The sequence below is a fragment of the Mesocricetus auratus genome, unplaced genomic scaffold (assembly GCF_017639785.1).
Source record: "Mesocricetus auratus isolate SY011 unplaced genomic scaffold, BCM_Maur_2.0 Super-Scaffold_6723, whole genome shotgun sequence".
In the NCBI taxonomy this organism is placed as follows: domain Eukaryota; kingdom Metazoa; phylum Chordata; class Mammalia; order Rodentia; family Cricetidae; genus Mesocricetus; species Mesocricetus auratus.
Genome location: NW_024429183.1, coordinates 5,025,821 through 5,049,195, shown reverse-complemented (window position 1 = coordinate 5,049,195; position 23,375 = coordinate 5,025,821). Strand labels below are relative to the sequence as shown.

Here is a 23,375-nt window from a genome sequence, read left to right as displayed (position 1 = left end):
CTCATCTGGAGCATGGGAGTGCAGCGACATGTCCCAAAAACCATGAGAGTGTAGACTGAGGGAGGAAAGGGTTTGGAAGGCCCACATCCACTGCAGAGCGAGCTCACAGGCTCTCTGCTTCCCTGGAAGCCATTGGTTCGGATGGCTTCCACCACTGAAAGATGCATTGAGCATTCAAGGACTGAGTGTGGAAGGGAAGGAGAAAACAAATGAAACAGCCATTGTTTCCTGTGGGGTGAGTTCAAAGAGCAATTGGGATGCAGACATAGCTCCCTAGGTCCCAGAGAAGATTTTCAGAGCTCAGTCATCAAACATTGTCTGCATTTGCCAACCATGACTTCCAAAGAGGAGCAGGGCCCTTCTGCCTTTTAGGGAAGAATGCGAATTACACAGCAATTGAATATTTATTACGAGCATTCTTTTTTAAGCAGTTGTTTTACCATCGCAACATCAAAAACGCCCTGGCCAGGGAAGACTCAGATGTGGGAGAATATCAAATGTGTTTTTTCTTCCTTTCTTATTATTTTTTGTCCTTTTTCATGGTAGATCTGACGCACCTTTGAATCTTCAAAGGATGTACTAATCAATGACGTGGGGAGACAGGCAGCAGCATGCCCGTCATTGTGGAGATGAATTTATTAATGTAAACGGCATCGTGCGGAAGAGAGATGGGGCTGAATTAAAATGTGAGGACCTGTGATCCAACAAGAAACACAGAACAAAAGGAGGAGAGGGAGACTGAGCAGGGAGATAAAAGACGCTTTGCCGATTCCAGGCTCTGCTGAAGAGAGCTACATAAAAGAGGTTATCGCCGAAGTGTGCTACCTCAACCCTGGTGTCTTAATTAAAATGTTTCCAAGAAAGTGGGAATAGTACCAGGGGTGTGGGTGAGATGACAATGACACAGAAGAAATGCAGGGGTTCAGGCAAGGGAATTGTTTTAGTGTAAATATTGAAAATGTGTCCCTGAGCTCCAGTTGTGGAGAATATTTAAAAATTGCTTGTACAAAGGGAGCAGTTGACTTTGGCAGCTGGTGTGGCAAATAACTTTCTTTACAAAAGTAGAGATTGTGTGTGTGTGTGTGTGTGTTTTGCACCACTTGATTGTACATGCCCACTGAGGCCAGATGAGGCCAGAAGAGGGCATCAGAATCCCTGGAGCTAGAGTTACAGATGGTTGTGAACTGCCATGTGACTGCTAGGGACTGATTCCAGGCCTTTTGCAAGAGCAGCTAGTCCTCTTAACCGCTGAGCCATCTCTCCAGCCCTGGGAAATAGCTTTCTAATCTTATATTTTATGGCCATCACCATCAAGAAAAGACCCCAAACTGACAGACAAAACAAGGACTTTGAAAACAGACTAAATTCAGAGAGTGGATCCTGTCTAAAAGGACTACTTCTTCTTTAATGAGTTCCTATTGGCTCAGTGGGTAAAGACACTTCTCTCCAAGACTGAATTTGAACCCTAGGACCTACATAGTGGAGTGAGAACTGTGGAGGCTGGTCCCTGGTCTCCACATGTGTGTCTGGTACATGTTTACATGCGAATAAATAAAATTGCTTTTTAAATATATTCTTATGTCTGATAAAGAAACATACCACTAGGGAGGAATGCAAAGGACAGAACCACCTGCTTGCACCATTGATAAAACTGTACACTGCCTCTGAATCCACTCCAGAATAGCCTAGCTCCATCACTATTATCTGAAGAGCCCAGCTCCATCGCTATTATCTGAACGTCTCCCTGTGCTAGCACCTGTGATGCCACGCTTCATTGCAGAGTAGCTGCACTGTCCACATCGGCAGCCAGCATGATCTCCTGCAAGCTAATGAGGTGATTGGGTTGCCAGGGTGAAGGAAGCTGGCATCTCTTCCATTCCAGTGACAAAAGCATCAGGCGATGAGTAAAAGGCAGGGCTGCTTCTTCCCTGAAGTCACCCTGAGTCTTTGGAGTACAAAAAGATGGTGCAGGCTTACTGTGTGCTGTTAGAGAGCATTTACCAACACATACTGTTTATTAAAACTTAAAGAAAATGTCTGCACTGACCAGAAGTGATTATAGAGCATCCCCAAACTGGTCTGTAACTAGAACTGGAGACAAGGGAGGAGAGGGGAGTGTGGGTGACTGAGCTAGAACAGATGGTTCTCCATTCTGCTGAGGATGTATAGACCCTGAGGGACCAGTGGGTAGCTCTGTGTGACCATCATGAAGAGAACCCAGGGCTAACACTCTGTACATACCCACTTGAATTTCAAAGGATCGTTCTAAGGGTGGGTGTGATGGTTGGTCTTAAATGTCAATTTATCACAAAGTGGGATCCCCAGGGAAGGAAGTCTCAATGGGGGCATTGTCCACATCAGTGGGCCAATGGGCATGTCTGTACAATTTTCCATGGAAGATTATCTTGAAGGTTAATTGAAGCAGGAAGACCCACCGTGAAGATGGGTGGCACTGTTTCATGGGCTGTGTCCTGGAACTGCATAGAGTGATGGAAGCCAGCTGAGCATTGTCTCTGCTCTTGACTGTGGATGTGACATGACAAGCTGCTTGAGTTCCTGCCTTGACTTCCCCTCAATGAAGGACTGGGATCTGAATACATAAGCCAAATAAACCTTCTTCCTTGAGCTGCTTTCAGGCATAGGAATCAAGTGACAAGGCTTTATGAGAGGGACCTCCTTGTGTTTTTCTGTTCTGAACTCATACAGATGTAGGAAGAAAGCAGCATTCCCAGAGCTTACATTCTTGCACCTAGAACACAGACTCAGATTAATTCAGCTGTGGCAGCAAGGGGCTCTGTGTGTATTAGGAAAACAAGCCCATTTGTAAAACAGTAGCAGATCCCTCTAGGTGCTCAGAAGTACCTATTTAGCATGAATATTTCATCAATGCCAGAGTAGATTGAAGGAAATTCTTTCCATTATATTCCCATCACCATTGCACGTGGTTGAATGGACTTCTGACTAAAGAATCTAAATATGCTTAAAACATTTTTCACCTCCAGTGGAACGAGCAGGGCCTGATTGGGCTGTTATTTTCCTGCTTCATGAAATATTTCAGAGGCAATTGTGTCTTAGATGTGTTGTTTAGCAAATTTTTATCCGAAGCCGGAGTCTTTGGATTATTTTTTAACTGGCAACTCGAATGTAGGGAAGTCAGCAGTTTAGAGAAAGCATCTAAGGCCTGTCGCTATTGTTCTTGCATTCTAAGTTTTAAGATCAACTGTTAGAACATGCTGCTGGACTTGGTGTAATTAGTGTCAGGGAACAGAGACTGTTTAAGTGGGCGTGAGCAGGATTCATACCCCCCACCCAGGCCTTGCAGAGGCTTCTCTTGGTGGCTAGAGAACTGCCTGCTATGCAAGATGGGCCTGATGTCTCGTTCCCCATCCTCTTCAGAACTTCTCAGGCACCTGCCCTCTCTGCTTCTGACCCCCACCAGTGCTGGCCTGCCATTTCCTTCTGCCTCGTGCCTTCTTTTGTTTAGCCCCAGGCCGGAAACCAGGCCCCTTCCTTGCATCCCTTTTTCTGGAGGAAGAATCTTGAAGTGATGTTTGAGGCAAGAATGGAGAGTAGACCCATGGATGGAGTTGACCATGTGGAAGAGGGCAGGGACCAGGAGGGACAGTGCCTGCGGAGGTCAACTGTTAGTATTCAGGCATCTGTACTGGCCTGTCCTTGGGTTTCTGACAGTATACGCCCTCAGCTGCAGTCACTAAAAACACCACCTGTGCAAGTTCTCTATGTTCTGTTTTAAAAGTGCCCTGCCCACCTCCCATCCTTCTCTCTCTCTCTTTTTGTTCCTCTACCTCTCTGTATCTGTTACTTTCTCCTCCCCTCTCCCCTTTTCCTTTATCATCTCTCCTGCTGCTCTGGTCTCCAGAGGCTGGTCTCCCCCTACCCCATTCCCCTTTTTACAATCTTTTTTTGTCTTTTTTATCATTTTTATTTTAATTTTAAATAGCTTGTTTTATATGTCAATCCCAGTTCCCTCTCCCTCCCCTCCTCCCGCACTCCCCTTCCCCCCCTCCCTCCCACCCTATTGCCAAATCCTTCCCCATAGGGGATATCTAGAGTCTGTCATTTTACTCTTGGTAGGGTCCAGGCACTCCCCTAAGAGTCCAGGCTCTTTTTCCCCTAATAAAAATACCCTCTGCTTGAAGCCTCTCACATGGGTGGCATGTTTCTCTCACGAGCCTCTTTTCTTAAATTACAACATCAGTAATAGCATCAAGAACCACACTTTCTGGGCCTTCCCTGCCTCAGTGATGCCGGGGACTTCATCCCTTTTCATACCTACACTTAAATTGTGTTAATGAGGGGCAGGTAGTATTTTTCAAAGATTTTTCTGAGTTGAGACTTCTAGAGTCACCTCTCAAATCCCAAACACCCATGGACAAACCTACAACTTCTTTGCATCTTTGACTATTTTGGTCACAACTACTTCCTTTCCATCCTAAACACATATACGACAGCCAAACATCATAGACTGGGACTGTCCCTCCTTGGTGATCCACATTTGGATGCTTGGTTATGAAGCCACACAGATGAAGGTGCTCACTTATGCATTCATTTGCTTTTAAATATTTTGGTAGATTAATTTATCACAGTAAAAATTCTTTCTGTAATTAATATCACTAAATGGATAGATGATTAATTTCCCAAATAATGATCTAGGGATGCCTGGTCAAGAATAATGAAGCCAATGTGGGGGACCAGGGAGTGTTTCTGTAGACCTGGTTTCCCAGGAAAAGGCTCTCACTGGGGTCTCCCAGCTCCCACCAACTATCACCACTCTATGAGGTCACCCATAGCAATATCTCACATGTCCAGCCAGCTAAATTGTAGCAAAATGTGTCATTTCCACAACTGTCTGTCACTTCTAAAGGGTGCCTAAACAAATATTTAAATGATTTCAGCAAGATATGGACCTGTCTAAAGTCACTGGAAATTTTCAGTTTCTATTCTCTTGCTTAAATTGTGATCTATTCACTGTATGTGGTACTGGGTTGTCACGTGAATATATGATGCACTTTGGCCAAAAGCCTCCCGCCCATATCCAACCCTGACCATCCTCTGCCCCAAGTTTCAGAATGACAGTTACACTACCAAAGTATCTTATCAATGGCTTTCCTTATTGGAAATGCTGTTTGTGATGTCACTAGCTATTGTTTCTAGAAAGCACACACAATTGGAGGTTCTGAGGAATGATGGTCTCTACCATCCTGCTGCGTGCCAACAACACTTGCAAACAGTGAATGCCTTAGTTTGCTATTATTGCTAGGCTTTGTGCCAACCCAGGACCCCACCAACCACTATCATCTTGCCCCACCTTTAAAGAAAATTCTACATCCTCTTGTGACAAGACAATTTCCAGGACAAGCAAGGGATGACAGAGGCACCTGGCTTCAGAGAACCTGGACAGACACATTAGCACAGATCCCATCACAGGCTTTTTGCATGAGCACTGAGGTTCTTTGCTGACACACAATCAGGCGTACACATAACTGACAAAGGCAGGGAGAGAGCAATGGGCCTAGGAACATGAAATAAGGGCCAAGATGTTTAGGAATGGGAGGAAGAAGGCTGCCCTGCCCAGTTGTTCTCTCCAGGTGACCTTCAGAGTCAACACACATGCACTGTGACCCTCAGAGTCTGTTTCCCAAGGCCCAGAGTCCTTGCTTCTCTGCTCTGGCATTTCACGACTGAGTTGACACTGCTATGACTGTCACCCCACGTCTAGGGAGCTGAGAGAGGTGAAAGTTGGACCGGTGCTGCATCTTTAATGGCTGGTATGCTGGGAGGAACGGGACACCAGGAGCGGGCACAGGGCTCGGGGGCACCCACAACAGCGGCAGCGCCCACAGCAGGCTTGCAGACACAAGTGAGCCCTTCATCGTTAACAATGCAAAGTTTGTTGCTGAGGACACAGGGTGCTTTTTCATTGCTTTGGACACATTTGCACAAGCGCTATAGTAATGAACGGAGGTCTCTGTGGCTGTGTTACAACTCTGAATCACCAAACCCTTACATATGCATGGCGCCTTCAATCTCCTCACAGGGCTGTCCTGAGCTTTCACTCATGTGCGGCTCCGATGTTGTTAGTTTTCCTAACTGTAAATGAGATTTGCATGTATCGTCCATTTTACATATGTTCCATTCTTTTGCTGTCCCCAGTAAAGAACAAAATTGTTGGCCGCTTGGCTAATTCTTTCAACTGTCATTCATCATAAACACACATACACACAAACACGCATACCACAAGGGGGAGGGAGGGGAAAAAGAGGGAGAGAGGGAGAGAGAGAGAGAGAGAGAGAGAGAGAGAGAGAGAGAGAGAGAGAGAGAGAGAGAGAGAGAGAGAGAGAGGGAGGGAGGGAGAGAATCCGGTGTTCTGTTTTTGCTATGGAGACTATTGTCTTCCTAGAAAGCAACCATCATTCTTGTGTACACATGTGTGTGTGTACGTTACCTAAGTGCACATGTGGATCTGGTAAGAAGTGGACTGGTATTGCATCTTTAATGACTGGTGTGCTGGGAAGAACGGGATACCAGCAGTGTCATCTTCATGAACCCCGCCCAACTCCGAGACAGGATCTCCCAGTCAGTGAGCATCAGTGTGACCCTCCTGCCTCCAATGCTCAATGATGGGATTCCATCACCACTTGGTCCAGCACTTCAAAGTATGTTCTGGAGATCAAATTGAGGTCTCTCTATGCTTGCAAGGGAAATGCTTTTCCAATTGAACCAGTTTTATAAGTGGGGCTGGAAAAATAACTCAGAGGGATAGGAGCACTGTTTACTCTTCACAGGATCTTAGGCCACATAGCCTCAGCCTTGCAGTTTTAAGTACACAGGGTAGTGATATGAAATGAATTCACACGGCTGCCTGGTCCAATTCTAGAATGCTTTCCATTTTACAGAACTGAATATATGTCCCATTAAATAACAGCTCACATCTTCTCTTAGGATCTTGGAAATTTTATTTACAACAAAGAAAAAGATTTTGGTAGGGTTGCAGCAATTATTCTGGCCTGTGAATTGGTTTGATTGTAGCTTCATTTTCTCAGCTTAGAAATTCCATTTTTGTAAATAAACCATAGTTTATGTAGACTCCTTAGTTTTTATTGTTATATTCTTCTTTTATAACACAGTCTTGCAATCTAGAATGGACACAACAAGATGTTCTCTAGAAATGTAGTTTGTGATATTCATTATCTCTGCTAGTTAAGCAAATTTCATTGGGAGTAATTCTTACATAATCTATCCAAACTTTCTTCATTGGCCAAAGAGAGATATGGATTTATTGGAAGGATTTTGTAAATGTAAGGGCTGACACAGGTTAAGTGTCTCCATGTTGGACAATACACACTTGTTATATTGCTGTTCTAGCATTTTGTAGAGGGGCTTGGGATGTGGACTTCCCACACTAGGTTTGTGTTTAATCTTATCATTGCTACTCTGCATTGGGTTGGTTTTTACTTTTGCCTTTTGTGTGTCCTCTCTCACTAAGTGTTCTTCTATGCAGTTTTATTCTTCCTTTTATCTTAGCAGCCAGGTGTATTCCTAAAGTGGAATTATAGAGGGAAGGGCTATGGATATTTGCAAGACTCTTGATAAACAAATATTGTCCAATGACTCTCCACAAGACTGTTAGTCTATATTCCAAGAAAAACCAAGAGTATGGATGTTTGTGAAGGTGTTCAAAAGCTTTAGCTGGTTTTGCTTCTTGTTTGACTTTCCAATGTATGTTTTCCCTTAAAACTACAAAATGCAGGTACACACATACACACACACACACACACACACACACACACTTTTATGAACCAGGGCTAGTGCTATCATGAAATTATTATTTACCACATTGTCTTGATGGGAACTATGGTATGAAGTCTGAGGTGCTTGCTCCTGATGATACAGAAGATCATTTTAATTAGCATATGGTATTTGATGAGATTGATTTGCATATTAAAATTAAGTGGTGCTCTGTTTTCAACTCATTTATCTCCAGCCCTCTAATTAGATCAAGGTTGTGCTACTCTCCTCTAGTTTCCTTCTCTCCTTTCGTATATCTCTGTAGGCAACAGTTTCTAGCTTGAGTTTAACAATGTTGTGGGTCTCTGTATGTTTACTTTTATGTTTCCTTCTTTTATATGATGTGACATTGGCACTTGATGTAAAACAATGATTCCATTTCCTTTGTTGAACACAGTTCTTTAATTAAAAAGGTATGACCCCTCAAATTGAAGTAAATAAGTTATTGAATTTAAAAAAAGGAAGACATGAAGTTGGGGGTTAAGGAGGTGAAGGAAGATCGGGGAGGAGTTGAGGTGAATATGATCAAAATACGTTTATGAAATTCTCAAAGAATAATTACAATAATTTTTAAAATGAGGAACTCCTGACACTGTACCTTCAGTGAGTGAAATAGGGACTTCCTTGTAGAATGCATTCGAAAAGGCACTCCTGGTCATGGCATGGGAAAACATCACCAGCATCTCCATGAGGCCTGGAAGTAGTTACCAAGGGATCACTCACTGCTATTCATCCCTACTCCTCCAGCTGGTCATGAAGGAAGTCATGCCTATGTCCGGAGATTGATTGATGACCAGATGACTTCTCATGCCCAGTAGAGTAAAATCAGTCTGCATAGCATGAAAGGCATATAGATCCAATGTCAGAAGTTGGAATTAACCAACTTAATAATCATCATTGTGAATCCTGATGTCAACTTCCATGTGATCCTAACCATGCCCTTGGTCATTCTAAAGATATTTGGTAGAATAAAATTGACAATGTATAGAGAGCTGTGTCCTTCACAACAAAACAAAGTACCCAGGGCAGGCTGATACTTTCCCATCTGTAGGAGATCTTAGTCATTCCATCTTGTTTTCTTTTTTAGGATATATTTAAATTTGCAAGGACATCTCCTGTCCCAAGACAAAAGAGATCCATTGTGGTGTCTCCCATCTTGATCCCAGAGAACCAGAGACAGCCCTTCCCCAGAGATGTTGGCAAGGTAAGTTGGACAAAGGACAAATGGCACAGAGTGCTTCTACTAAGGGATAAATGAGGCAAGCTGCCTATGACAGTTGTAATTAGCTGGAACTGGCCTCCATTGCTGTGTGGTAACAGGTCAAAATGATCTTATCAAGATAGGAATTTCAGCAATCATTTTTACAAAGAAGAAGAAAAAAGACTGTAGGAAAGTGATAGCCATATATCACAATTGTGGAATCTACATAGTAGAAAATAATTTTGAAGTGATATTATAAAATGTCCTCAGTTAACAGCTGGCTGCTTCGTCTTGGTAACTGATATCCAGGTGACAGGCTGACACCTGTGTGTTGAGGTTTGTTTTTTGCTTTGTATTGAGGCCCTGTTTTTCAAATTTGTCAGTCCAAGCTCACTGTTGGGGCAGCTTCCCAGAAATAAAAGCAGATTATAGGAACCCAACCACACTAACTCAATGCTGCTTGAGTCTGAACCACTAAGTCCCCAGGAGGAAATAGCCACTGTTAAATGGACCACAGTACTGATGGCACATTGCATCAAAAAGGAAAAAAGAAAGAAAGAAATCATCAAATTGAGTTTAATGATCTGAATATCTGTTTTGGTGACTCAGGACTTAGGCCACTTCCTGTGTGTGAACTAGAAGAGCACTCTGCTGAGTTTACCGAGATGAGGAGGAGCAAGGACTAAGATAGATATGTTGTTTCAGTAATTTACCATAAGGGACAAAGCAGAGGGGACACCCTTGACCAATTGGCTCAGATGCACTCTGAGGCATCCATAATTGGTCACTGTGAATGTTCTGTTTCTCAGAAACCTGAACCATTTGAAATCACTCTGATTATGGTACTTGGCTACAGGTGACTCTAGTCTGTCATTCTCTGCCCTATTGGACCTAGGAGAGGAGTCTCATCCAAAACAGTGGCCTCAACTAAAATTTATGGAGTACACATCAGTACCCCCTGACCCCACAGAAATGTCTATGTGGAGATTCAGATTTGAATCAGTTTCTATTTCTTGTTGAATTTAGAGTTGGAACATGACTGCTTACTTGAATGAGCACTCTCACTGCCAGGATGGATTGCTTTAGTAACCTACTCATCAGGTAGAAACGGAATGCTTGTTTTATGTTACAATCCCATCAGGACTGGGCGAATATAGCCACAATTAGCAAAGAAATCCAGCTTGTCTTCTAGGGGAAAAGGGACATATGCAAGTAAATAACAAGAAAATTTGGGTGTATCACAATGCTATGCAAAACAAAAACACAGTGACCTGAGAAAGAAGAAAGAATACAACCAGGAGGAGTTGGAAGGAGGCGATTGTCACACAGTTGGCTGACAGCAGCTGGGGTTTGTGATATCTGGGGGAGACTGGAAATATACGAACTGGGAAGACCAGGTCCATGGTGTCTTGAAAGAGAGATGTGTGTTCAAAGGCCTGAGGTGCGGAGGGATAGCCTGATTCTGAGGAGCAGACCCTAGGGGACTGCAACACAGAGAGCCAAGGTCAGCATGGCCAGAGGACCTCCATAAGATCTTGGAGTTGATCTGTCTTGAAGGCACTTTGAAGACTTGGGATTTGATCATAGTCTGTAGTGACTACCCTGGAAGCTCTCCCAAAGCAGTGTGTATGTCAGAGACCACCCTGGCTTCATGGTAAGGAATGATTTGTGGAAACAGAGTTGAATGTAGGAGTGGGAGCAAAGGGACCCACTAAGGTGTGGGGGGTATGGTCTGAAAAAAGGGACAAGGGTGTCTACACCATTGGAGTTCTATTTCTACTGGAAATTGAAAGCAGTAATAACCAAATATTCTGGCAATTGATATACTTCTCATTTTAAACTATTATTATGCCAAAAATGTATCTCTTTTAGCATTCTATGATTCATAGAAAATAGAGAGGTGAGTTTTGACAAGCCTGGTCCCTCTGGACAGCTTTGGCCACTGCCATACCCCTACACTACATTCCCACAGAGTCAAAGGCTCTATTTGCCAAGGGACTAATCTCCACATCTTTAATAGATTTTGAGACCAATGGTAGTCTCTTTTCATTGCAATAATGAAACAGCAGAGCCAGATTGCTTTATAAAGAAAAGAGGTTTGTTTAACTCGTGGGTCTAGATGTAAAGGATCCAGAGTTGACAGCAGGTGATGGCTTTGTGAGCAGAGTCCTGAAGAAGTATGAGTAGTCATGGGTAAGAGACAGGCAGCAATGTGTATACACTGTCTCGTCTCTCTGCCTCTTTTTTGTGTGTATCTGTACATTCATATTCTCATGTGTATGGATGCACTTCTGTGCATGTGGGGGCAGTGCATGTGCACAGATGGAGTTCAGAGAAGAACCTTGGTTGTCCCACAAGGCAACATCTACTTTGTGTTTTTGAGAGATGGTATCTCCTTGGTCTAGAACTCATCAAGTAGGCTAGGCTGAGTGGTCAGTGAGCCCCAGGGATCTGCCTGTCTCTGCCTCTCCAGTATTGGAATTATGCCATGTTGGCTTTTTTAAAATGTGGGTTCTGTGAATCAAATTTGGGTTCTCATGATCACAAGGCAAGCATTTTACTGAGTGAAGACTGCAGTCTCTCTAACATAATACTGCCATCAGAATTCTATTAAGGGGGTTCTATCCTAGGGACCTTGCCTAATTTTAGTCACATGCCAAGGGCACCTCTGTAAACACATAGTAAGATGGTTTCTACATTCTTAGCGACTTGTAATGAGGTTTACATTCTGACATGTGAAGCGTTGTGGGTGATCTTACACAAGCCCTATTTAAATGAAAGACTTACGCTATGCTCTTTCAAGGTACTCTAAAGGGAAGACAGGATTTTCACCTGTGACTGTGCATCACAATCCCCAAAGACACTCAACATAGGTACCAGGGCCCCACACTCCAGGCTGATGCATGTAACTTTTGTGCAAAAAACATGCATAGGTGTTATTTAAAATACCCCAGAGAAGTCTGATGTACAGTCAGGGTGAGGACTCCAGGAATATGCCATCCTCCTCCTAGAGACAGTGTGAACTACAATGTCAACTCATCTAGGACCTTGTAGAAGTATGTGTTCTTGGATCCCATCCTTAGGCCACTGAACCAGAATCTCTAAGGTGGAGACCAGAAACCAGCTTTTAGAATTTTACAGCAAGCTCTTGTATGCTTTCCAACTATATCCCAGCACTCACATTTTAGTACAAACACTTTATTACATGTCAGATATCCATTGATGGGCTTGTCTGTGCACCCAGTCTTTCAGTGCATTTCAAAACCAAACACTTCATTATGATGCTGTTTTAAAAAGAGAGTGCAGATTCAAGATTGATTTCTGTTGCTGTGATAAAACACTCTAACCAAATGCAACTCGGGGAGGAAGGGGCTCCTTTGACTTACACTTCCATGTCCCAGCCCACCATTGAGGGCAGTGGGATGGCATTTGAAGCAGAAACCACAGAGGAAAGCTGCTTGCTATCTTTCTGCTCCTGGCTTGCTCAGCAACTTCTTTTTCATGTAGCTCAACACCACCTACCTACGGACAGCACCTCTCTCATTGTGTTGGGCCCTCCTACATTGATTAACAGTTGAGAAAATACCCCCAGGGGAGTGACCACGAGCCAATCTGATGGAGGGAATTCTTCAACTGAGGGTCCTTCTTCTCAGGTGTATCAAATTGACAACCCAAGTCAGTCATCACAGTGCCCAGCAGCAAGAGCATCCCATCCCATAGAAGATGGCTCAGATTGCTGTGAGCAGCGCCTGTACACGCTAGAAAAGGTGACATGAAGCTGGTCTCAGCTGCTAACTCGCTGTGTGACTTTACCTATTGCTTCAGCTCTCAGAGTCCCATTCCTCCACTTGGCATGTTAGAAGATGATCCCTGTGGAATTCTTGTCATGAGAAATCAATGTAATAAGCGGAAAAGGCTTAGCAGAGTGCCAGACAAACCATGAATAGGCACTAGTATTTTCTATGCATCTCTAATCCTATAAGATCAAGTATACTGTCTGTTTCCATTGCTGTTAAGTCCCCAGGTCTTCCCATGGTACTTTATCGCTGATATTCAATATGTGCTGGCTGACACAACTAGGTAGAATTTCAGGGGCTGTTCCTCCTGAGCAGCAGGAGTACTTACTCAGAGAGGCCAAGTGTACCAGCCTCTAAGGCTGGGAACACAAACAAGTTAACTGAGGAAATGGGATGAGAACAGGGAATGAGAAAAGATCAGGAAAACCTGTGAGTCAAAGCATGTGTATCAGGCCAGTGGTGGTGCAGAGTCCATCAGTGTCCTGGGTTTTCCCAGGGAACTGCCCTTCACAGTAAACACCATACACACAGCTGCTCTAGGCATATTGTTTGCCAAAGGCTCTCCTCCAAAGTTAGATGGCTTTTGCATCCACACACGAAGCAGAGCACAAGGCAAACAAGGAGTGCTGGAGAACACATAGCTCCTCACCCTCCCTTCCAGGTGGCATGCTCCTGAGACTGTAATTTCCCAGATATCCCCTATGGGGTTATGTTCTAGCCAGACACAGTGAATACTGATACTTCCCTAGAAGCATCCTCGCTGCCTTCTGAATGAAGTGGCCACAATAGAAAACTTGTCTCACAGTTCACTTTTGGGGTATCCAAAGTGAGACAAGGGTCTTCCTTAATAACCATTCGTTTTGTTACATTCTGTTACTGGGACAAAACACCACAAATATTAGCAAATTACAGAAGAGTTTATTTGGGCTTAGAGTTTCAGAGGGATAAGAGTTCAACACAGCAGGAAAGTGTGGCAGCAAGCAGTGTGTGAGCATGGTGAGGGATATGAGGCTGAGAGCTCAGATCTTGAAACACAAGCATGAAGCAGCAAGAATGGAATAGAAGCAGCTTGAGATTTTATCACAAAGCCCAACTCTGGTAAAACGTCCTCCAGCAAGACTGTACCACCTACACCTTCCTATCCAAACCACCACAGCACTGAATCTCTTCCTCGAACAGTAACATCCTAGGCTGGAGTCTGATATGCAACACTAAAGTCAGAGGTGCACTGACCTAAAGAGATTTGGAGTGACATGTGGAAGCCAGAGATTTACCTCCTTGGTCCCATACCCAGCAGTCACTGAAGACAATTTGCATTCTCCCATCCTTGCACAGGGAAAAGCCTAACAGACACAGGTGGAGGGAATGAGATGAATGAATTAATAACGGGCACAACCACGAAAATAACTTCTTTCCGGGGGTAAGAAGCACAGGCAGACTTTTTGTGAGATAGTTACTTTGCAAGAAGCATCTGTAAGTTTGGGAGACTTGTGATGCTAGCATCCCATCAGGAGTGGGAAATCAGACACCTTGTAGAGGACCTTAGGTTGAGATTCTCTCCATGAGCACACATGCCAAGCCAAGAGGGAGTCCTCAACTGAAAAATGAAATTGCCTTTGATGAAGTTAAAGTAATAGGCAATGAAGAATGTCTCTGGGTAGCTTCACACTCATTCATTCATTCATTCATTCATTCACTTACAACCTAGGATGGCCCAGATGCCTTCTGAATGACAAGAAAGAGGCTTAGGGAAATTACCTATAATGTGACTGATGGATGGCTATGTGGAACTAAAGAGAATTATACTATGGCAATGCCATTTATTGTCCCAATCTGGACAATTTTAAGTGAGAAAGGTTTTGTTTATACTTATATCAGGATAGCTGGTGTAAATGAGGACTTTCTAGGTGACCATGCTAGGGGTTTCTCATATAATAACCTAGTTAGTGGATTGTGACTCCAGTACCTAAAACCATGGTGTTGGCTGTGGAGAACAGACTTAGCTTCTCCCTCTGAAACCTAGAATGCATACCATCATTTCCTGAAAAACTTTTAGTTCTGCTGAAGGATATAAACATCAAGAGAAAGGTGCTGAGGTGGATGTGCCCTATGGATAGGGTGTCCTCATTTGATCCCATGTCATGTAGAACTGTCAACACACAGAAAAGCTACATAGGAATCCCTGGGGCTATAGACAAAGTTGGGCTGTTGCATAACCCACCAAATGATTATGAGTTGGGGAGTTGCCAGATTACCAGGGCATGGAGAGTGCAGAGAACCCTTTCCCATCCTGAGAGTGCATCGTGAATAGCCATGACCCTCCATTCCACTTGCTTGTTGAATCAACTGGTTGGGAGAACACGGATAGAATGAGCCCACATGCTTTGGGAAGACAACTAGAAACCCACCAGGCCATTTTGAAATGAGTTTTCCTCCTTGTTTCTGCCTCTTTCCTGTGAAATTTACCCTAGAAACCCTCTCATTTGTGAACAAAGAGGTAACACCATGTAGTCCTGAGTCCACTTCCTCCAACACCCACACTCCTTACCACTGAATTCTCCTCCACAGAAAGAGGGAGCCGGGTTATGTGTGTGTGCCCCTGAGAAACATGTGGTATTCTCAACATGTACTGTCTCCCTTCCCCCACCAAAGTGTGACTCTTTCAGAATTTGCACCATAAATAATTTCTTAATTTCACCAACTTCTGTTGATAAATATTTTACTGCATCTTTAGATGTTTTTTAGTTCTTAGGCCCAATTGATTGAAAGCAAGGGACTTTAAATCTGCATAGCAGCATGGAGGTCTTTGCAAGATGTATTTTATTCTGTTTTATATTGAGTTTGAAAGACAAGTCATTTATGAAATGCTTATTAGGGATTCTACTTTCATCATGGACCCTTTCCATCAAAGCCAATGGAAGTACATTTTACTGAAAATCCTTTTTTACACCCCCTATAAATTAGTAGAATGGACATTGGGAAGAACATCTGTAACCCAGGAAGGAAAAATATTTCATTGAGCTATGTGTTCTTAATACAAGGGGTCAACATAGATCATTAGACCAAAGCATGCGAACTACTCAGACAGGACTCTGCTTTGCTTGTGTCGTGAGTGTGACTCATATATGAGTGGAATTTATGACAGTCCCACAGTATCTCACAGAGGTCTGGACATAGGGTTTATCAGAGCTTTTACCACATCCAGATACTCGCTGTCCTCCACGTACCCACTTAATGCACATACATAGTAGCTAGGAGTCTTTAAGAACTGGGGTTGAATTTGTGTTACTCCATTTAGCAATTCCTAATCCTTTGACTTCTTGTGAGAATTCATGCTTGCTAAACTATAATCTCAAGAGCTGAACCAAAGCTAAGTCTGAATTTTTAGCCCCATGCTCTTTTCTATCCTTAAATAACTTGTTCAATCCTATTGTCTGAGTAATTGTACACAATGAACAGTCTTCACCCTTTAAAGCTCTTGTTTCACACCCTTTATCCCAAATAAGGACTCTTCCCAGAATCTACAACTATCTGTCTATTTGTTCATCTGTCTATCAATCATCTATATGCCCATCAATCTATCTATTCATCTATCACTCATCCATCATTCGTGTATCATCTATCACCTATCTACCCATCTATCTATTCATCCATTTATTTGTTCATTCACCAACTATCTATCATCTATCCATCATCTATATATTGTCTATCTGTTTATCTGTTTATTGATCTATCTATCTAACTATCTATCTGCTTGCCTGCCTACCTGCCTACCTGCATTCCTAACTCTCCAGTATTAGGAATGAGTAGTTTTTTTTCAATGACTCAAACCTATCACCAGCTAGAGAATAGTAAGGAATTAGAAATCAGGAGCCAAAAGATGCCCGGAAGCTCATTGCTCAAAAATTCTCCTTGAAATGAACATCAGGGATTATTTCTTCATTCAGCTTATACATATGCCTTTCCAATTTGCAAATCTTTGAACTCTCTGCACAGACACCTCACCCACACTTTCTGTTCCTATGTTTAGGGTTCTATAGTCCATTGGAACATGACAACATTACTCAATATTGTTTAAGGTGGTATGATGCAAAACATAGGTGGCTGGCTATCACTAGAGATATGGCTAGTTAACTGAGGAAATGAATTTTTTTGGAAATTAATTTAATTTAGATTACATGCATATGTATTTGACCGTGTGGAAGTATGTGCAAGTGACTATAGTTACCTTCAGAGACCAGAAGAGAAAATCAAATGCCCTGGAGCTGGAGTTACAGGCAGTTGTTAGCCATCCAGTATGGATGCCAGTAACTGAACTTGGGTCCTGCATGACAACAGCAAGTGTCTTTAACCACTAAACCATCTAACCTGTCTAGTACCAGTCCACATTTTTTATCACAAAATAAAATGACCAAATTGGAAACTCTGTTAATGTTTTCAAAACTAGTGCCCCCACACACATCACATGTGTATAATGCATGCATGCATGTGTGCAAAGAATAGATAATAACATTAATAACCTTAATATGCAATCACATTGGAACAAAACATTTCTGACAGGTGGGTCTCATTAATTTATGTGTCATGTATTTCCTTGTACTTGTTTTAAAGGTGACTTCCAGATTAAAATTCTGTTCTTTCTATGGTCCCCAATATGGAGTGGAGCTGACCTACAATCCATTTCCAACATGTTATTCTTGCGTAATTTTCACTTGATCTCATTTATACTTTGTGCATTCTCTGTAAAGACATTTAGCACATGTGAGCAGCTGTATAATTCCTTCTGCTCTTCCCTTACAGTCTTACTAAGTGCTACATATCAGATGTGGTGTCCAGACCAACCACCTAGCCCACAGTAGGCCTCTGAATATCCTTTGCCTTAAATTTGCCATAGCTATGGCTGAGTAGCTGAGCATTCAGTGGTTGCTGATTAATTAAAGTGATCAGAGCCTAGTTTGTTGTTAGAATGGAATTAACAGACCATTATATGACCAGTCTGGATATTTTCAACAAATTTTAATTTTCTACAGTGGCAATGAGGCCACTAACTAAATTGATTGGCAGTCAGCCATCATGTTGGGTAATATCAGTACCCTTAGCAGATTGCATTAGATTTTAATTTTTGATGGGCTCTCTATGGTGTGTGTATGAGAGAGAGAGAGAGAGACAGAGAGACGAGAGACAGAGAGACAGAGACAGAGAGAGACAGAGACAGAGACAGAGAGACAGAGATAGAGTGACAGAAAGAGAGAATTCTGAGTGTACGCATACTTGGCATATTTTTAGTTCATGCTCATAACTTTCACAACTCTATAGAGTCAATTCTAACTTATTTTTGAAGTCTAATAAGAGCTATGCCCACCATTAGCATGTGTTGCCCTCCTTCTGCAAAGCTTAATTAATGATAAAACATAATTGGGTTGTTTTGGTTCTGTGCCAAATACATATATATGCAGAAATGCCCTACATGATATACACCCCGCCAATAAAGGCACCTGAGCCTGAGGGAGAAGATATATTTTAACCCCGAGTATCTCACCCTTCCAGGTCTCAATTCGAACCATTCCCTGGGCTTTGCAATTACGCACATTTGGCCTCAGATTACATTTATGTTTAGTTATTTGCGAATATTAAAGCTTGAGTTATCACCCTAAACTTAGAGGTACCAAGCAATTTTATTATTTCACTACAATCTGCAGTAGCTAACAAGAGTCCAGCGTGAAGCCAAACACAGCTTTCTCGTTAGTTCCCACCAGAACACTGTAAACAACACTGTACCCATTGTACCATTTCACTGTACCCATTTCTTTCTATTAAACTGAGGAAGCTTAATAGAAAGAGACTAAATAACCACCCAAGACAATGAGGTTAAAGGGGGGCATTGCAGAGACCCAAACCCAGGACACTTCCCTGTCCAACAGTGATCCACCCATAGTAATACATGGATGTTTTGAGATTCCCACTGGTCTTTGTGTGCATAATACACTGACATGATTTCTTACTTGAATCACAATTCTTGATTAAGGAAGCAGCATTAAATTCTTGTTGTATGGTTGCAAGAACAGAGCCTCAGGAGTACACTGTAAGACAGGATATATTTGTGGGATTAACTGAGTACTTATACAAGCCAAGGTTTTGTGTCACTACCTGCAATGTACTGGGACTCTGGAGGGATTTCAGAATAGCATGAAATAGTTAAGGAATCAGCTTTACTGAATAAAGTGGAAACACACAAACAAGGTGTAAAGAAAAGAAAAGAAGCAGGGTTCAGTATTCATTAGCAACCCACAGGGTGGTGGTGTTCAGGGGAAGGAATCTGCCTGACCACTCTCCCTTCATGTGTCAGTTCATGCGCAACTCTGTCTCCTGAACTCCAGTGGCCAGATTTGTAGGAGTTATCTAAGATTCCACAACTCAAAGCCTGAGGCCTTGGGCAGTGTCATCCTGAGAAACCACTGTCAGGGGAAAGAAGCCTTGACCAGGAATATTTTCTGCTTTGTTGCTGTAAATACTCTCATGACAGCCACATTGAAGTCATTAACTTAAACTAGGCCTGAATGTCTTACAACGGACAGTCATGGAGGAGTGGAAATTTGTTTTAGTGTGGTACATGAGAATAACATCAGAAGGAGCTAAAGGACACAGTGACGCTAGGGGTACTAAGCTTGATGAGAGCCTCCAGCTCAGAAGTGCCTGCAACTTTCACTTGATGCCCCAATACATCTCTCTACAAAATTCATGCCCTTTTCTTTAGCGTTTTAATAATAGACTAAGTCTAATTAATGTTCCCTCTATTGCATTGGTATGAGGTCATGCACTGGAGCATGGGCAAACCCACTAGTTGCCATGTACTCAAAGAATAATCTTCTGTCGTCCCCCAGCTGCCATCTACTACCAACAGCTCCTCAGTTAGAGGGTGGGACCTCCAGAGAATCTGCCCCATCTATGCTGGTAGTTCAGATGGTTTGGTCTTATGCAGGTCATGTGTGGATAGCCACAGCTGCTGTGGGTTCATAAGTGTAATGGCAAAGTCAAGCCCAGATGACAGCCTTTAACAACACCCCTGGCAATTCTCCATCTCTTATTTCTTTCCAACTCCTCTTTCTCAATGTTTTCTGAGCTTTGGTGGTAGGGTGGGAGGGATGCTGATAAAATTTAGGACTAAGCACTCACAGTCACTTGCTCCTAGCACTTTGACTAGTTACATGCATTTGTTGTTGACTGCTGGCCACTGGAAAAGGAAGCTTCTCTTGTCAAAGTTGACAGCAGCCCATGGATATGGGTATAAACATCATTTTTTTCATTTATAAATAATTTATTTTATAATGATTAATTAAAATTACCTAATTATTATAATTTTGTAAATTTACAAAAATTATATATATATATGTACTAAAATGCTAATAATTGCTCATTTTGGATGGTAGGATTTGGTTTTATTCATTTTCATTTTTTGAAACACTTTTTATTATATATTTAAATTAGAAACAAACTTGCTTCCCATGTCAGTCCCAGCTCCCCCTCCCCCCACCAGCACCCATCCCCCCACCACATTCCCCAGGGAGGGTAAGGCCCTCTATGGGGGATCTCTAGAGTCTGTTATTTCCTTCCTGGGGATAACCCAGGCCCTCCCACAAGTGTTCAGATTGAGAGAGCATCCCTCATTGTGGGATGGGTCACCCAAAGTCCATTTGTATGCCAGCGATAAATATTAATCTACTACCTAAAGGCCCATAGATTGCCCAGGTCTCCTCACTGACACCCACATTCAGGGGGTCTGGATCAGTCCCATGCTGGCCTCTCAGTCATCAGTCTTGGGTCCAAGATCTTCCCTTTGTTCAGGTCAGCTGTTTCTCTGGGTTTCACTGGCCCAGTCTTGACCCCTTTGCTCATCACTCCTCCCTCTCTGACACTGTTCCAGGAGTTCAGTTCAGTGTTAAGCTGTGGGTGTCTGCCTCTGCTTCTGTCTGTCACTGGAAGGAGGTTCTAGGATGGTATGTAAGACAGTAGTCAAAATCACTATCAGGGAGGAGTATTTTAAGGTAGACTCTCCACTATTTCTTGGTTTGCCAGTTGGTGTCATCCTTGTAGATCTCTGGAAATCTCACTAGTGCCAGGTCTTCCCTCAAACCTAGGATGACTCCCTCTATTATGGTATCTCTCATCCTGCTCTCCTCTATTCTTCCCCTAACCCAACCTTCCTGCTCCCTCATGTACTCCTCTCCCCTCCTCTTCTCCCCATCTCTTTTCCTGACTCCCTCTCCCCTCCCTCCATGCTCCCAATCTTCTCAGGAGATTTTGTCTCATTTCACCTTCTCTGGGGTACAATGCTTATCTCCCTTAGGATCTTTCCTGTTTCCCAGACTCTCTGGCAGTGGAATTGTAGGCTGTCACACCCTTGATTCATGTCTAAAATACATATATGAGTGAGTACATACCATGTTTGTCTTTTTGTGACTGGGTTACCTCACTTCAGGATGGTTTCTTCTAGTGCCTGCAAGTTTCAAGATTCCATTGTTTTTTCCACTGAGTAGTACTCCATTGTGTAAATGTACCACATTTTCTCTACCCGCTCTTCAGTTGAGGGGCATATATGTTGCTTCCAGCTTCTGGCTATTACAAATAGTGCTGCTATAAACATCATGGAACAGACATCCTTGTTGTATGAATGTGCATCTTTTGGGTATATGCCTAAGAGACTAAAATGGCTGAGAGACACTTAAGAAAATGCTCAACATCCCTAGCAATCATGGAAATACAAATCAAAACAACTCTGAGATATCATCTTACTCCTGTCAGAATGGCTAAAATCAAAAACACCAATGACAGTTTATGCTGGAGAGGATATGGAGAAAGGGGAACACTCCTCCACTGCTGGTGGGAGTGCCAACTCGTACAGCCACTATGGAAATCAGTATGGAGATTCCTCAGAAAAATGGGAATCAGTCTACCCCCAAGACCCAGAAATTCTACTCTTAGGCATAAACATCAATATTTAGAAGTCAATTTGGCAATATGAACATTCAGTGAAACAATAATAGCAGGCGGTACCCTGGAGATGATGACATCCAAGCATGGTCACACAGTCAGTATGAAATATATGCGGAGCTTAAACTCATGCCTTGTCAGCTCGTTCCACTGCACTTCTGTTTTATCCAAAGGAGCCCAAGTCAGTCTCCTGAGGATGATGGAATGTGTCAATCGTCTTGATTTCCCTGGAAGATGAGAAAAGGAGAGGCAAATTCTCAGTGTGGGAAGAAATGATGGTAGGGCCACAAACCTAGACTTGATGTACATGTTGGCAAAATGAGCCAAGGTCAGAGGTCATGTTTCAGTTTAACAAATAGTCTATCCTCTGAGAAGCTCTCTGCCTGGCAATGAAAGCTATTGCCTCATTCACTGGTGTCTCTGCAGACATCCCTGTTCTTTCAAAGGGAACTATGAAGGACAAAACAATTCAGAAAAGGTCAACTGTCCATGTTTGCTCTGTAGTGAGGCCATAGATGACTCGGGCTGGGAACTATGAAGAACTCAGGGCCTGGGGCATAGGGGAGATTAACATTCACTCTCTAATCCCACCTTTGAGGAGGGTAGAGAAGTCTGGAGACAGAAACAGGGATGTGGAAGTTCTTGAGAAGATGGGAGGGGCTGTGTGAAGAGCCTCTTTATTTCCTGGCTCTGGCTTTCCAAGAGCAGTTAGAAGGCAGAGATATGATATGCGGCAGGGTCACAGGGAACAATGCCTCTGGGTGCATGGACTTAGTCCTCTTCTATGAGCAGTAATGGAAGAAACTCAAAATCCCTCCATTATAATACTCCACGTTCCTGTCTGTGAACTCCTCATTGAAGATGCTGATGAATCTTGTTATTCAGGTAGCTTAGATGAAGAAAGTCTCAGGTTATGCCTCATGAAACTCCAAACATTGTTCTTAGTCTGAAAACTAAGATACCTCATCATCCAGCCAGAAATATGCACAAAATAACTGTTGTGTACAAAGCAGAACAATAGTTAGCTGTCACAATTCTTCCTCAAATAGCCCCCCATTCCAGAAGACAGACAGACTTGACCACAAGCAGACAAGTACCTGAGAGAGAGCAAGGGAGCTAAAGGAGTCATTTTGGCAGAGGGAGTAACTTAAGAGAAGGTTCCTGAATGATAAGGGGAAGCTAAGATGGGCAGGAAATCCTCTGGGTGGTAGGAAGGATGTGGTCCACTGTGGCAATAGATAGGATTTCATGTCAATAGAGCTGAGGCTAACTTGATAAGGCTGTGATGTGAGCAGGAACTTGGCAGTAAATGCATTACAGAAATAATCAAGGGCTAGAAGCCAGAGTTATAAAAGTGATGTCAGAGTTTGGACTTTATTCTATCAGTGATTGAGGGTAAATTATGAGCCCATATGATCAGATTGACATGTTATATGATCAGATTGGCACATTAGAAAGATTACTATGATTGGTTGCCAAGGACAACACCTAAAGGATTCAAATGGAAAGGTAAGGAGATGAAGTTGGGACATAGAGGCAGACTACAACGGGCTCCTTGAAAGAGGGAAATGGGGACTGGA

The 23,375-nt window shown here is 42.9% G+C and overlaps 1 protein-coding gene across 1 annotated transcript in view; it reads left to right on the top strand.

Moving 5' to 3' along the window:
• Nucleotides 1–23,375, top strand: part of Cdh13 (cadherin 13) — a 973,690-nt gene that overhangs the window by 448,343 nt on the left and 501,972 nt on the right. The window contains exon 4 of the mRNA XM_005073074.4: nt 8,897–9,013. Within this exon, the coding sequence (XP_005073131.1) occupies nt 8,897–9,013 (117 nt within the window). The remainder of the gene's footprint in view (nt 1–8,896; nt 9,014–23,375) is intronic.